At 36.9% G+C, this 17500-nt stretch overlaps 1 protein-coding gene across 9 annotated transcripts in view; it reads right to left on the reverse strand.

Moving 5' to 3' along the window:
• The window catches only part of FOXP2 (forkhead box P2), a 435423-nt gene that overhangs the window by 50036 nt on the left and 367887 nt on the right, over positions 1-17500 (reverse strand). For 8 of the 9 annotated variants that reach the window (XM_069802110.1, XM_069802108.1, XM_069802106.1 and 5 more), the window contains 5 exons: positions 14453-14590; positions 13079-13276; positions 11408-11573; positions 4781-4994; positions 3065-3169 (listed from right to left, as the gene is read on the reverse strand). In XM_069802110.1, coding sequence (XP_069658211.1) covers positions 3065-3169; positions 4781-4994; positions 11408-11573; positions 13079-13276; positions 14453-14590 — 821 coding nt within the window. Of the gene's footprint in view, positions 1-3064; positions 3170-4780; positions 4995-11407; positions 11574-13078; positions 13277-13426; positions 13478-14452; positions 14591-17500 lie in introns of all 9 variants that reach the window. The other variant, XM_069802113.1, reaches the window with a different exon arrangement.

Raw genomic sequence — 17500 nt, forward strand, 5'->3', positions numbered from 1 at the left:
AGTTTTGTCATATGTTATTGCGCTCTGACATTTAAAAAAACATCATGAAGAACTACTATTAAATGCTTTGAGTGATCTACTGGGTTCCTCATGCAGAGACCAGCAAAATGGTTAGCTTCTGTCAACGCCTGTTTCACAGCAAAATTCTGAATTTTCATAAGCATTTTTGTCACTCTTCTAATTGTTTCAGTGCCTGGCATTTTGTTTAAATCTTGTCATCTTTCCGGTTATGTCACGACTTTTTCTGATCTGTCTTTACATTTTGAAGTTTTTCTTAAGCCAAAAGCTGTTGTTTTTACCGAATAGTCAAAACTGATCTTGCATGCATGAGCAACTGTAATCTACCACCATTTTGTCAAGACAGAAAATTGCTCCATAAAATATAAACTGTAGGTTTGTGTCTAGAGTTGAAGGATATCAAGGGAAAGACATGGGATTAGGTTTTTCTATACATACAGAAATATATTATGGAGAAGATTGGCTGTACTTTCTTGAAACCAATGCATCTGTTTCCAAATATGAATCTAAACCACAGCACACAATGTTTAACTTCTTTAGCTATTCAGAATATCTCGAAAGAATTCTAGATAACTGGAATGTCCTCAAATTATCTTAAAAATAAAAACAATTCATACTGGATAAACAGAACTGAAGGTGAAAATGGCTTTTGCGGCTTTAAGTCATTTATTGAAAGTTATTTGTCACTTCACCCTAAATCCTTTCCATTATTAGGAAAGTGAAGCAAAGGCAGTGTTTTCTGTCTTAATCCTCCTTCTCAGATGCTCTGCACAGTATTTTTTTTTTTTTTTTTTACATCAAGCTGCTAGGTAAACCATTTTCTGAGCACAAGAAGTTGGAGTTCACTTCATAAACCAGGCACTCTTCAAAGTTGTCATAAGCATATTACAGAAATACACACTACTAGACTGGGGTAGTGTACCTTATTAATATTTCATTTTGGTACAGTATACTTGCATTAACTCTCTTAACTCAGGTATCATATTGTTTCAAGTCAGGGAACCTAAAACATCGTAACAAAGATTAGACTAAGAGCAAAGCCTTGAAAACTACAGCCATTAGTCCTGTCATCCCCTATAAAGTTAATGGGTTGGAAAAATGGTCAATCTTTGGACTAAAAGTTGATATTTAATTGAAAGAAAATGTTTTTTAATTGTAATGGGGATTTTGCATTAGTGTGAACATGAAAAGGTACTAAAGAATCTAATGCAAGGTTATGTATTGATTTCCATCTTAATGCTAGTGTAAAATGAAGGAATATTTCTATTTCATAAACAACCTTGCCTATTCAGCACCATGACTTCGTATTTATTTTAAGGGCATAGAAGACAGAATTGAATGAAAAGAAGAAATAATAAAATGTTCGTGGACATTTTTTGCTGGTGTATAGGACAAAAAGCCATGACACTGCTGTAAACCCTGATTGACTCTGCACCAGAATTATCAAGATGTTATACGTCGCTTTCACATTTTCCAGGGTTATTTGGTTCAGGAAAGCAAGAGCATCTGTAAACCTAGCACTACACCGCCTTAATCAAAATGGTTTTAGTGATCGTGGATTATAACAAGAGACCTGACATAATGGATGTGCAAAGTCTGCCCCCAGAATTAGCATCACTATAGCCTAGACGGATGGACGTATTTAGAAAATGTAGTTTTTCTTGAAAAGAAGAATGCTTAAGTTAAATGAGTTTAAATTTACCATTAGTAATACTTAGAATACTACGTTGAATTTAGGAGATTTCATTTTCCTTTTAATACAAACTTAGGTATATCAGGTTCTTTTAAATCCTATACCGTTTTCTCCAATAATAAGCCATTATTTTGACATTCCACTTAATACACTGATAAACAAAAATTTATCAGGAGTGATACCTACCTAAGATTTGCAAGTCAGTGTAAGTTACTTCATTTAAAACTGAAAGACAGCATGAAAGATGGAGAAAGCATTGCAAATACGTTACGAAAAGTATTGCTCTAATTCTATTATAAAAGTTATTGCAATACTGAGTACTTATGGTCTGCTGTTAAGGTGCTTCTGTTATATACCCTGTAGTCTACCATTTGTAAACACATCTTTTTGATGTTTCTGCCAACATCCTGGCAACAAAGCAGTGCAATTTCAAATGAGCTAATTAACTTAATTGTTGATGAAGCATGAAACAGTTCATTCACCCTGTTAGCTGCACCATGACAACATAAGAGTCTCAGCCCCTGAAGTTACTCATCTATATAAGCCTATCTGTAGCTTTCCATTAAGATCTATTGCATGCCAAAATGAGTACGGCTCTTCTGACAAAGACCGGTCCATAATGTACATAGGTAGAAAACCAGTGCTGTTGTTGAAAATTCAAATGAACACAAAAATCCTAGTAGCTACTTAAAAAAACAACCCCCCCCCCCCAAAACAAAGGAAAAAAAATGCAGAAACCCATTGTAGTTTGAAGCTGCAGGTGAAAAGCAAAAGCTGTGTCACTTATTTTCTAAGTGCTCTGATTTAGACGATAGCTGGCAAAACCAAATCCTGAAAGTGAAAACTTTTGACATCACTGTCAGTCCTGAAAGGTGCAAACCCACCTGTTCACAGTGGTTTTTTCTTCTGTGTATCTTGTGCACATACAAGAGTAAAAGCAAAAATAAATTAGCAAGTGAGAGTTAAATGGTCACGCTTAGTCCTTTGTGCCTTTTTATTTATACTATACACATTAATTCCCACTATACACAAACTGTCAGAATTCAAAATGTGCTTTTTCATACCCCTACTATCCAATATACAATCTAAAGCATCTCTTCAAATTTTCTGAGGCTCCATTTCAGAAAAGGATAATAAGAGGATTAAACACTGTGCTATTGAAAGGCCTGCAGAAGTGTTCGACATGAAAGAAAGGATAACAATTTGACCCTCTGCAGATAGCCTCGATTATCCAGTTGCTTGGAATACACAAAAAAAAAATCTCTGACATGATTTACAGTAAAACTTTGTTTGCCGTCTTTCTCTTTCCCTTGCCTTAAACAACCCTGTACCAATGAATAAAAATCCACCTACTTTAAAAATTGTCCAAAATCTTCACAAACGCTTTCACAGCCAGGCCATTTGCAAACTCCATGACCATAGAGAGTATGGGAGGCCCCAGTCTCCTCATGTGACGAGCTGCAGCAAAAGAATAAGGCATCAGATTCATCTCAAAAGCCATAATCGTTGGAGGCTGCTAGCGCCTGTCAGGTTACGATCAGTGACAAACAGGTCAAAACAGGTCAATTTAGCTCAGAGCAGTCAGAAAAATTTAATCGTTCTATTCAATAGTTCAACTGCCAAGGCTAGATGATGTTCCAATTAGAGAAGAAATAGAGCCAAAGATGACTGTTAATAAAGGATGAAAAAATAAGATGACTGTATAATACCATATGCTAATTCTGCCATATGACCTTGGTGTAACATTTACCTATAAATAAAAAATATACTCAGAAGTGATCAATTCTGAGAAGAAATATTGAAGACGGACAGTCAGAATTTATGAATACTGTGAATGTTACTACAAAATATTTGAATTTTCTGCTTAAATGTGTAAAAAAATAAAGTTGCTTCTATTAGCTACTTGGCTTCATAAAAACCCCCGGCTGTATTCCCTGTCTTTTTTTGGAACCTTTGCAATAGTTTCATCCACATACAGTTACCAAAGAAATTCAGGGGATTGCCCCATGGAGGTGGGCATCAGCTACACATCCTGAAGCAAAGAACCACTCTCTGAGATATAATCATAAAAGTAATAAATACTAAAAGTACTACTATAAAGGTATTCAGAGAAGTGCCAGTTTTTAAATAATAGAAAATAATGATAGAAAAATGTTCTCACAGTCACATGAGGACCAGAGACACTTAAATTATAGTCTCCTATTATAAATATTAAAATAATTAAATGGAATATTTGAAAATACCATTATTTACAATTTAGGTTATGAAGATACAAATTAAATTTCATCTTATATTGAGATCATCTACACCTGACTATACTAATATATTTACTAATAAGTGCTACAGATACTCTGTACTCTTGTATGCATTTAATCCATTACTCAAAAATCAGGAACAGTGAAGAATATCTGTCAATGTGTCTGAAAAATGATTTTAACTTTACCCATATGGTTGAATTCCAGTGTATTACACTAACGCCACTGAAAATTTGTATGAAATGTGTCAACTGCATTACTGTCGTGCATATAAGAAGGAAAATTCAGTGGTTTTCTTCACAGGAGAGACAAACAATATGAGAACTGCTTTAATGTACTAATTTTTAAAGCGCTTTTTACAGAGAATCTTTGTACTGAGTTACAGCCTTGACAACTAAGGTAGATGTACATTTTCTATGAAACCAGCACTGTGATTCAACAGTAAGGGCCTGACTGCCAGATGTGTTAACTCAAATATGAATGAAACTATGTGCCTACAAAAGTGCCTACAAATCTGCATTTACACCTCTAAACCAGCACTGTCTATTCTGGGATTTCTAATTTTCACCAAAACAACCATAAGTTCCTATGTTATAAAGCCACGGGCAGGTACTTGTTGTTGCATCTGCAAAATTAGACATCGTTATTGAAAATTATGCCCTCCTGATAAACAATTCTGAAAAATCAGGTCTCCACGATCTCTTAAGTAACCTGTATTAAGTGTAATTTTGTGACTGGAAATAATGTGACTTATGGTGTTAAACAACAGCTTTACGTCAAATGATAAGCACAGTTGAAATCTTGTCAGAATTACCTGTCTCGCCTTGCATTTAGAACTGAAGACTGTCCATTCACTATGGAATGATGAGTTATTGGTGGTGATGCTTTGGAAGTGGTGGAGGAGGTAGTAGAGGAGGAATTGTTAGTAGTGAGGTCTAGCCCTCCATGTTTAATGCCATTGTCTTCCATACTGTGAACTCCAGTCACTTCTTTCCATAACTGCTGAATCTCAGCAGGACTTAAGCCAGCTATAAAATGAAAGAGAGCCCCACTAATATAACAAAATAAAGAGTTTCATATAATGAGCTCAGTGTTATTAATGGATTAATGCCAACAATAAAGCTGATGCTGTTTTTCCAGCACAATCAACATGTAGTAAAACATAAATTCATTTTTCTTCCATCAGAATCCAGGTAATCTAACTGTCTTCTCTTGTGTTATAAACAGTCAATTAGAAATCACCAATTTTAATATTATTATACTCCTTCTGAAAACATTGCTCAAGGATCAAAGAGTGAAAGCTACAAAGAACTTGCAATGATTTCTTGAGAAGAAAAAAAAACCCAACCCAACCCTAAATATACTTCGGGACAAGATTTTTGTTGTCTGCTTAAACAGTTTCTTGACACGGAAACATAACTCAATGCATCCGCAGTTAACTCAGGTTTTATAATTCCTCTTAATCAAACATGTAATGGAAAATAGAAGAACATATTACACTAAGGATACAAACATTGATATTCTCTTTAAACACTTAACAAGAGCAGGGAGTGGGGGAAGAAGACTGGAGGGAGAAAAATCAGAAGACAAAAATGAAATCAATGAGATCATACCAGGTTTAACATTCGAGCAGAATGCATCTGACTTTAATTAATGACACCCACATATTCATTAGTCCTGTTTAGTATTTTCAAAAATTGTTCTGTTTAAAAATGTGTCTTAAGAGGCAAAACCAAAGTGACTATTTGGAAGAACAAAACCACTACAGTGCTGAGCTAGATACTGGTGACCACTTAATCTCTTTGGTACCATTCAGTGGCACCAAACAACTAGAAAGCCAACAAAACTGGCCCATTTACAACTCCCTCTACACAGATGAAATTACATGTAGTGTAGACCATCAAATTCCTCCACTGTTTTTTTTGTCCAGCCCTGCTGTGGAAAACAAATTGGAGGGTTTGGCTAGCAGAAAGAAGATTCTGTGTCACCAGTCTCCTGGGGTGATGGGCAGCCATACAACATTTGAAGAGCCTCTCAAACTTCTCTGCTACATGCGCAGTGCTATTCTGGAGTCTAGCCACCAGATCTTTGCAGATAGAGCTTAAATTTGCTCTCTACTCCACTTGTCGCCTGGAAACTTGTAGTTTCCAGGATTCATCCTTGGCCACAAATAGCAATGTCTCGTAGAATGCATTCATACATATGTGCTAGGGTTGTCTGGCTCGAGTTGAGCACTTTGCACAAAGTCATGGAAAATTCCATTACAATATGCTTCTGCCTGAAGTAAAGACTCCCAAAACACAGGCAAGAGAAGAGCTGTGAGCATTCTCTTATCTTGCTACTGAACATGCAGCTAAGATAGGAAATTCAGGTTTTGAAAGATGAAGAGTTCATCAGAAATATGTACACCTTCTGCCACTGCCAGTCTTTATAAATTTGACATCTCTCTTTTGAAGAACACTAAATTAAATGTAGAAAAGAATGAGAAGCCCAGAGAGCTTCTTGTGAAAGATCTAGTCTCAGGGCCAGGTTTTTCAGCCTGACGTGGTTTGGGCCAGAGGTATCTTAAAATCTAATTCTGTCTTCTGTATCTCATCTTAACAAGTGAAATTAGGTAAGACATGCTCATGGTATCTAGATCTGCTGGAATGCAAAACATTCAAAATGCTCATGTTGTCTGAATTAAAATTTTGCTCTTTTTATTTTATGAAAGTGCTCAAATTTATTGTCCTTTAGAGAAGGATTAAAATGTATCTATTCATTAAACGTTTCATTGAGGATAGTTTTGTTTGGTAAACAAGATATATTGGAAAGATATAGATTGTTTTTCATTGTTGGGCAAATCTATTTATTAGATAATGTTTTACTTTGCAGACATAGGAACTCAGACTACTAAAATGGATTCAACAAAAAATTATGAAAAAGCACAGTAAGTTCCTTAATATTTCTCAATAGCTGTCTCACCATGAGGTATACAAAGCTATTAAAAAATAGACTAGTAGTGATTTACAGGAATAATAATTTCTGGAGGTAGTGTAGAAACAAATTGGTTGGAAGGTATTAAATTTTTTTTAAATTATGAAAGGAGCTCATTTTTAGACTACTATTTTGTGTCCTGCTTCTCTACCTTAGATACCAACACCCATTGGCAAACTCAGTTAATGACAAAGTGAAAAAGAGTTGATTGGAATGTAAGTCTTAAAACTGGACTTTATACGTATTTGTACAGCGAAAAGCTAGGTTTTAAGGAAGCAAGCAAAGAAGCCAGGCTCTAATTTACTGCATTAGAGAGATGGGTAGTGGGAGCGATGGTAATACTAGTTGTAATTGTTTAATGAAGGTAAGTAATTACTGCTGTGTTCATGAAGTTTGTTCCAGCAACACTGCAAATAACCCATTTTAGCGTGGTAAATAATAGTTACCCGCAAATGTAATCACAAATCAAAATGAAACGTAATGTATTCATTAGGCGGCGTGATATACACAGTACATTATTTACTTCAAAGGCTTCCCTTCTTCCTGCTTTGAACAAAATAAACTCATCTTGTACTGAAGAAAAATAAAACCCAAGAATAAACCCATCCGTTTGGAGAAGCAGAGGGCAAACATATTGTTGTGTCTTGCAGCGAGAAAATTTTCATCGGAGATCGTTGAACCTTGGGCGCTGGGGGAGCTGAGGAAGAGCCGCCCCATAACCGGGGTGAAGGGCTGGAGGAACGGTCCTTCCCACGGGCGGGCGTCTCCTGCCCCTCTGGGCAACTGCTGGGCAGCCCCTTCCTCTGCATGAAGCTACGGATGGAGCTGTGTCTCCAGGCTGCCTAGCTCACCTAGAGGTTTTTTTTTAAAATCAGAAAGAAATTTCTCTCTGGGCTCAGGCTGGTTAATTTTATCACTTCTTCAGAGCACTCTGAAAGGCTGCCTTTTAGGATAAAAGGATTAAGGGCAGACACTTAAAAAGTATAAAGTTAATAAGCGGATTTGTAATTAATTGTAAATTATGGCAATTTTGTAGTTTCTGTGTCTGAAAAAGTCCAACTCCCATTTTACAAGAGACCTGTAAAATGGCTGACAGATATTTTAGTCTGGATGTAAAAGCAGGCTAAGTTTTAAAGTTTCACAGGTTGTGATAACCCTCAAAATACCCTCTCCACACCACATTAAAGGAGAAAGGATCAGGAAGAGGATCCAGAGTGGGATAAAAATTAGGGACTACAATGAAAAGAGCAAATACTGATTTGCTATGCAGTTTACCACCACCAAGAATTTCGGGATTTTGAGGCTAGTTTTATAACTCTTTTTACCACTATCTACTCTATTTTTATGTTTAAATAAATACTTAATAAAACTACCACTTATAAAACCCATCCATGCATCTGTTTTTCATTTTCCTACATGGTCTGATCAAAACCCAGGGCTTTGGGTTTGGGTTTTTTTTAATTTTATTTTATTGTTGTCATTTGCAGTCCTTTGCATTTAGCTAGCATCAATACAGCATTACGTGGAAGTAACTCACAGCAAGCCATTGGCTTTGAGATATGGCATAGTGAAGATCTTGTCACAGAATAAATGCTACAACACCTCTTGTCTCTTATTTGCTATACCTGGCCATCAAGAAAACATGGTAAACGTTCCTGCCCTTTAAAGGCAGAAACTATATTTGGAGCAAATACTGTTTATATACGCAAACCTCACAGCTGTACTTGGAATTTACGTCTTTCCATACTAACAAACGCAAACCCCATGTTCTCTTTGTCACTAATAATTTGTGGTTTGCAGGACTCTTTGACCAGTAACCTATAAACATGAATACCCCTGTGTTTCTCTCATTGTTCTAGTCATCCAAGTAACTCAGCAATCTAAAGGGATGCATATAAAAATATTTGTGTTACACATATGTAAACCCTTCTGTATAACCATATTATACATCTTGCAGCACAGTGGAAGGAGAAAAACATCCTTTTACCACAGCCGGTGTGTATTAACTTAAATAAATTCTGAAGGTTTAATTTAACACTGCCACAGAAAATGTCTGTCATAAAATTTGCTAAATTTTATGAGAAAAACAAAGGAGGTTTGATCCTCTTACTTTTACGCAAACCCCAATGCAGGGACATCTATGTTAAATCTAGTAAGTACTACTTGGATTTGTAAATATTGGATATATTTGGGTGCATCTGGATGTGTAAACTTAAGATTTATGAGAAAGCCTCAACAGATCTGAATCTTCATTACATTATTATGAACTGGACTGGGTGCTGTACCTTCCTGTGAAAGACAAAATGGGCTGTAAGAGAAGCCCACAGAAAGAACTCCGAGCTGGTCACAACTCTGCATTTGGTTCTCTCTGTTTTAGCATCTTGCTGGACAGACTTTCCTTCTTACCCTCATCACTCTAACTTCACCTTGCCTGGCACAGAGTGAGTGGCCTTTCTGGAGATGCAGGGAGGTTTTCCAGAGGAAGCTGTCTTATGTTTTTAAGTTTCCACATCCACATCAGGGCTATGAAAAATCCAGGTCCTATAAATTAACTTGTGCATCTAAAGGAACCCTACATACACAGTAGATACAAGAACTAGGAGAGAAAAATGGAAGAATTAAATACTTGACTGGAATTCATTATAATTAAAAAGTATCAAGGCAGAAGCAAATAAGAGATTAATTTACTTTAAAATGAACAATCCAGATATATTTTAACTGTAAAATTTTGTATTTTTTTATTTCTTTAGTATCAGACTTTTTTGTCATGACTTCAGTTACGCTTAATTCTCTGAGTAAAAGAAAGTTCTTAAAAAGAACTGTTTACTAGTTCTCCTAAAAAGGTATTTAAAAAGGTATTATTTTTTTCTATGTTTTTCTACTAGAAGTGGATGAATGTGTTGCATTAAACTAATGAATATCAATGCAATTGGGTAGGAGTGCTGAGGGAAATCTATGGGGATTGCTTAATGTGAGAGAAAACCTGAGGAATTCCTCTTGCAACAGATGGCACAAGAGGAGGTTGCAGAAGGTAAAGCTGTTCGGAGGGAGGTTGCGTTTCAATTCCTTTTTTCCATTCTGGTCCAATGTGACTTTGTACAAAAGGAAACCAGCATTAGCAGTCTCACGTGTGTAAATTCATGAATCAGCTTGCCTCCTCACTGTTATTCTCAAATAGTAATATTTAGTGTGATAGCTTACTTAGGACTCTTTTTTGTTGCTGTAATGTTTACAACTTTAGATATCCTTGTCTCATAGCTTTTCCACACAACACAATGTATGGAATTTACACATTTATTTGGAATCCCTGCTTTCCAGGGACTGAGGTTTTTAGTGGGTAAGTCTTTCTCATGCCTTTTTTCTGTCTTTCGGGGGTTTTTTTGTCCACACGGTTATCTATACACTGTGTACTCTGCTTTTGCTCATCTAATTTCTGAAGCTTCAATTTCATAACAGTTATCTGGTGGAGGAACCAGGTACACGCATAAAGACCAATTAAAAGTAATGTTACCTGTCATGAACACAGTCTAAACAATGCTCATTGTAGGACTGGAGTGTCAGAGATCAGAGTATTGTGCAATTTTTATGACAGACATTTAGCTCACCTCTCTATGGTAACACAAACAGAAACACATACCTCAGGTTATAGAGAGAGTCCTTAAGATGGGAAGTCTTTGGCCTTACTGTAAAACGTAAGCAGCATTTATCTTCAAGTTAATTTACTTTTCGAAAGTGCGTGGCCTATTTTCTTTCAACCATGAATGTGTTTGTGTCAAGTAGTAGAGTTTGAGCTCATTTTCAGCATTGAGAAATCTTGATCAAAGTGAGAAAGGTTAATTTTTTTCCCCGGAAAGTCTTTACTGTTATTTGTCGGTCATAATTCATTACTATTGGAATAACCACCTTCAAAACTTGTTGTCATATTTAGCATATTTAATACAAAGGAATAGCAAAGAAAATGAATCCTAAGATTTGTTCCTAAATTCACATATCATAAATTGAAGATTTGAAATGCTTTTCAATACCAAACACCTTATTTTCTTAGAAGAAAAGAAAGAAAAAAAGTAAGTTTGGGAATGGCTTTAATATCACTGATATACTTTCTATCTGTTTGCTTATATTAAATGAAATTATAACATTTTCACTAAATCAGATTTAAGTAATTCCTCAGAGAAAAGCAATGGTGCCTGAACTGTGTTGCTATCAGAAATTGTTTTCAGCACATAAGGCTAATAAATACGCATCTTATATCTGAGAAAAAACACTCAAAAGCTGTTTTCTTCCATAAAAGTATGCAGTAAAATTTATCAGCCTCAAGAAACCTTGGTAATATGAGTAATAAAGTTCTAATAATAGAGTATGTTTAAGTGTCATAATGGGAAACTGCTGAAGTTCGGGTGCAAACGGAACGGTTAAAAAAAGGTTGTGAATTAGAAATTACTCCAATCATGTATTACTCGAATACCTTGTGGCAGAGACTGGACAGGAAGAGCAGACTGGCCAGGTGGGATGGAAATGAGTCCCTGACGCTGAAGGTTCAGCAGATGCTGCTGCTGCTGAAGTTGTTGCATCTGGAGGAGCTGCTGCTGGAAGACAAGCTGCTGGGCTGCCAACTGCTGCTGCTGCTGCTGCTGCAAAGAGAAGGGGGAAAAAAAAGCAAATGCAGCAAAAAGTAAAGTGTGCAGTGAAGGCTAGAAAGCCAAAAACGTAAAATCAACTTCTTTCCCTTTAATCTCAGTTATTAAATAATAATGCTATTTGTAGAATACTCGGGCAGTGAAAGCGTTTGAAATTTTCTATTATATTCATTCAAGCTATTAGGTGTTAGGGAAAATGGCAAGATATACTTAATGACACACTGAAGAAAAGGGTCAAGAGAAAGTATATAACAGCTGTTTCAAACAAAAAAAAAAAAAAAAAAAAAAAGCCCAGCTCATGGCAGATGATAACAAATTTATCTATGCTAGAAGTGTAACTCTTTAGAGCAGCCTGTGATTTGAAGGCACTCTTGTTTTTCCAATTGACTAAGTTTGGTCTGCAGTGGCCCATGAATGTGGTCTCCAGTGATCTATTAGTAAACTGGGATGTAGCCTTCATTTCACTGGCCTGTTAGCTCGCTCGCTTTTCTTGTTGGAATATATTAAAAGGAGCATTGCATTCAAGGCAACGAAGTGCCCTATTATGGAGCAAAAGTATAAGTTCCGATTTTGTGAGGCATTTCAAGACAAACTGGAGTCTGCAAAGACTCAGGAGGGTATGAGAAGGCAGTCACACATCAGAGAAAGACAAGCTGTTGTGGAAGACCTTTCCTTTCTAGTTTGGGGAAAAGAGAAACTTCTGATGCGCTCACTGGAAAACAGACTGCATAATGGAGCAAGTCATGTGGATTGCCCAGAGCCTCCGGAGAAATACGGGAGCAATTTCTATTCCGTAGTTGATGGCTGTCTGAAATTCTATTCACAAATCCAAACAGAAACAAAGCCTCAGGAGGTCACAACTGCTTCCTCTACGTTTGCATAATGGGCAGCTTGAAGACAACGTCTAGGATACCTGCTGATCAATTTAACTGCTTCAACATGTTTTGTTTGTATTATGTTTATATTTGATGCAGTTTGCTGACAAGTGCAAGCTAGGCCTGAGAAACCCGCTTGTCAGGTTGATTTATGAGCACATCAAACTGTAACTTTCTACTCGCCACTCCAAACCTACAGTAGCAGTTCATTAATCAGGGGCCTGTGACTTTGAAATCTGCGCTCAATCGCTCTTTTTCAGCCATGGACTAAATTTGCATGCTCTCTGAGCTGTGCCACTGAGGAAAGTAAGGCTCCTTCCCCACCACAGATTGCCTCTGAATACAAGATAATCAGTACGGTGTCCACCACACAGCTTGTTCTTTGCACACTCGGATTCATTAGCGAACATTAGACGACAGCAGCACTAGACTGCTCAAATCCTATGTCTCAGAAAGGGGAGCAGGAGAATTATACCGGCACTGCTATTAAGCCCAGTAAAAACGTAAAAACAAATCTTTGATAGCCGCATCCTTGCTACGGGAAAAAACTCTAAACTAGTCCTGTCTTTTCCAAGCTTCTGACAGCTCAGGCTACTGTGCATCAGCAAGGGGCTTAGCTCCTACCTCTTTTGCTTGCTTTCCTGGATGCTGCTGCTGCTGCTGTTGCTGCTGCTGCTGCTGCTGTTGCTGCTGTTGCTGCTGCTGCTGTTGCTGCTGTTGCTGCTGCTGTTGCTGTTGCTGTTGCTGCTGCTGTTGCTGCTGCTGCAAAAGCTGAAGATGTAACTGCTCTTGCTGTTTCTTGTAAAACTCTTGTAGTTGTTGCTGAATAAACCATTTTGACTTTAATAAATAAAGGCAAAAGTTTCAAGTATTATAAATCTCCTAAACTCTTCTAGATTGGCATATGGTAGCGTAGCCATTAAGAATCACCTCATAACAAAAAATGTGATTTGAAGAGGCAGATCTACATACATTTTTTTCCAAGGCGGTTCTGAAATTTTCCAATGCAGATTCCAAAATATCCTAAACAGAAGGGTATAGAAAATCTGTATTCTAAAGGGAATGCAAGAGCCAAATTAACTCCTCAAATAACTATACCTAAGTTCCTCACATGTCCTATATAACAAATCAGAAGCTGTACTCATCCACTTGCAAGAAACCTACAAGTCACTAAGGCCAAACTAAACTGTCTGTTTCTTAGGGGAAAAAAGTAATTAATCTGTCAATCTCTTTAGCAGGATGCTGGACTCACAACTGAAGGTGAATTGCCTGTAATGATCACAGTACTGGATATTAAAGTGTTTAAACATACAGTGATTGAGCCATGACTATGACAGACAGACACATCATTTTCTGTATGACAATTAAACCAAACCAAAAATCCACTCTGTGTTACACTAAGGTACTGATCACTGACACTATCTTTATTGTATGAATAACGAGTTCATGGATTCTTCACTTAGCTGCCAGATTTTGTGCTAAGGAAACAGCAATCTCCTCCTTCTTTTTAGCCTTATCTGGGACAAATTTTTTGGATGTGAAAACAAACAAACAAAAAACCCTTTTTCCCATGATGAAACAAGCTGTTAAGTTCAAATTTCATAACCGCATACCACTTACGTGACTAAAGGGAGCACTACAGTATTATGAATTTTAAAGCAACAATTATCTACAACTCTATTTGCACTTCCTTTGGCAAGTCTACAATTAAAATGTGCCTAAGCACTTGCAAATTTAAATATCAATTTGTTCGGTATTTGTAATGCATCTGCCACTGCCACTGCTGCTGTTTTTAATATAATATTTAATGTTTCAAAATCACAATTTCACACTTCTGCAATTAAAACAAGAAATTTAAAGACTGAGAAGCTTCGCATTTATTTTCATTCTTTTCGGTGTAATGAGCGATGAAACATTACAAAATAAGACCCATAAAATCTGGCTGACACTTGTGCGAATGCCCTGTGCTAACGGTCCAAAGCAGGTAACCCACATTACCTGCTGCAACATAACTGCTTGCTGCTGCTGGAGAAGTGCTTGAAGCTGCTGCGGAGACAACACTTGCTGCTGGAGAATCTGCTGCATTTGCTGAGGGGTGATCACCTGGGGAGTCATCATGGCCACTGACACAGGCACCTGCACAGGGAAAGAAAGATATCATCGTCAAACACATTTTAGTTCGCCTGCACCACAGCTGTACATCTTTTTTATTTTGTACCAAAGATGGACCATAATTTTTTACATAATATTTATCACTGCAAAGTTCCAGTTTCAGTCAGAATCTGTTATTTTAAGACCACAGTACTGTGGCATTCTATTTCCAGAGGCATCAGATTCGATCAGACTCAAGCTTTATGTTTCGCATCTCTTATGTATTCCTGCAAGAAATTTAAGCATTGGCTAGTATAAATGTGTATTTAAAAATAAATGATCACATGGCAGGGCTCTCAACACTTCATAATCAATCATTTTATCAAGTGTCATAATGTTACGAAAAGAAAAATCTATTGAGACTGTTTCAAAAGATACAATTAAAACAGACAGCAAAGTAAGTATCTTAAAGCAGTAAATTTTTACACAATAAAGACACTTAGCCTAGAAAAATATTTGTGTAATACATCACTTCAGTGTAAGAAAACCTTTCTTGCTCGGCTAGTCTTTGAAGGAAGTCTGATTTATACAGGAAAAAAAATGCCACGGACATACTGGAGTACAGAGCAAGGGCTGCCACCCCAGTCACCCAGTCTCTGCGGAAAGAAATGGATTGTTGGTCACTCCTAACTGAAAACTGGAAGTTGGGAAGCCTTGTCATAAGATGATTAGTTTGTCCACTAAATTCTAAGAATGCATTTTTGTGTAGGTGCCGTTTTGGACACGGCTTTATTTTCAGTTTGTTATACATTGAGATGAAGCGTCTACATATGCATAAACACCCACCTACACACATGCTCTCAGGAATATATGTGTGAGTGGGAAAGACACAGCAAGTATGCGTGGTTGTATATGTAAGAGAGAAAGGTCCCGTGGAAGAGCCTGAGGTATGCGCTGAGCCGCTGCAGCAGACACACTGTGTGAAACCATTGCTCGAGCTAAGCAGGACACAGTCGAACAGCTGTCAGCAGGCCAAGTTTTCCATCCATGAAAAAGCAGCCACTCGCTTGTCTAGCAAAATTCAAATGTTTTTTCTGTATATAATAGCAAGCTGGCATATAAATACCGCTTTGTAAGATGTTTGTAGGACATTCCAGCCTTCTGTAAATCAGCAAAAATAATATTATTATTAATAAAATAAATCATGAAGAAATCTTAGGAGGAAAACCTTTTCTAATATTTCTATTACTTGAATCTATCCCGAAAGACTTTGTATAAATGTAACACTTAGAGGAAAGAAGAAATACAAGTCTGCTGAAATTCACTTTTAGAAGAAATTACTTCATCTAATATTACACAGAATACCACTTTTCACACAATTCATCGCAGCATAAATTATGGTCATAAAATATTGACTAATTAAGAGTCTGAAAGTAAAAGTACCAGTCATTATTAAAAAGTCTGATAATCTTTTGCAAACAACAAATGAATTTTAAGAATAAAAAATTCTGAAGTCTTACTCTAAAATACAAGTAGAAAAGACAAACCAGACTTCCACTCAAAATCCGACACTAGTGGGGAGGAATTTAATCTCAGCTATCACTAGACCCCTCCTATAGTCAACAGAGCAAGGAAATCCCGAGGAAAGTTTATCTGATCTAGTTTAGGCATCTGTTTTAGCCTAGGACCAATCCCTTTCTGAATGTCCCTGTCTCTCTCCGTTGAGTGTAGACTCACTTTGAGGAGACATCTAACTTTCAGGTGGTTAATGTTGGCTGTTACACTTGATGACACCTAGAAGGTTTTGTAGTATTGGACATGTTTTATTCTAAGTCTGGTCCTAAGGGCAGGACAAACAAGTTTTTACAACTTTGGGATGCATGAGCAAAGAGCAAAATTCACCGACTGGAGTCAGTGTTCAATTCCCTCTGAAGTCAATAAGAATTTCCTCTGTTTACATGAGATCTAAACTTGCCTTCTTATAACAATTTTGCCTCAGTGATGCTATTCAACTACCACTACCACATGTCACACAGAAATGAGAAGGCAGAGAGGAAGATGGACGCCTTCCCAATTAAACCATTACCTTTAACCTTTAAACCCTGCAAGAATTTCCCTAACACTTACATGCTTACTACTATAATATAGAGCAAATGGTGAAGGTGTTGCACACTTGTTACTCCGCTTCCCCTCTTACCTATACATCCCCTCTGTCTTTCGATCTTTCCTGGCTTGTGTATGTTCAAACACACAAGTAAAAATTCTGATCTAAACAGAGTGAAAATCAGCTGAACCCTGTAAGTGGCACTGATTTATTCATGCTCTGTGCTGAAGACTCTAGCCAGTAAGATGTGCAGTTAAGACTCGTGCTGCCACAAAAGTCCTCTATTCCTCAGTCTGAAATATAAATTCCCCTTCTATTTCTGCTAGCTTTTCCACTATCTGCTCTGACTGTGTACTTGCTCTTATACCTGGAAACACCTGCTTTGAGGTATACTCTAAGAGCTTTTCTCTCTGAATTTATTTTTCCTGTATTTTTCAACAGTCACTTTCAACTGCCTGAAGTGGAGAACCTAATACACCTGTTTTTCAGGATGATGGACAAAAGCATGAAAAGAACTGGCAGTCGAGATCATTAGTAAAAATACATATTTATGTAGATAATACTGCCTTTAACAGAATTTTATGCGAGGATCCATATGTGTGTATCATACCTGATATCTATCTTCTTTCTCATAGATAAAGGACAAGGCATTCTGAAAACTGCTTGAATTTTAAATTAGCAAAACTTACTAAGCAAAGAGATTTCTCTAATTGTAATTAAGTAATATAAATTGGTACATTTCACAGCCTTCAGTGATACACCAGACTGCACTTTATTTCTTACTGTGTTATCTGAGTCAGAAGACCATCAGAAACCTGCTAATGCACAATTATATGCATTAGATATATTTC

This window comes from Haliaeetus albicilla, chromosome 14 (genome assembly GCF_947461875.1).
Source record: "Haliaeetus albicilla chromosome 14, bHalAlb1.1, whole genome shotgun sequence".
Classification (NCBI taxonomy): domain Eukaryota; kingdom Metazoa; phylum Chordata; class Aves; order Accipitriformes; family Accipitridae; genus Haliaeetus; species Haliaeetus albicilla.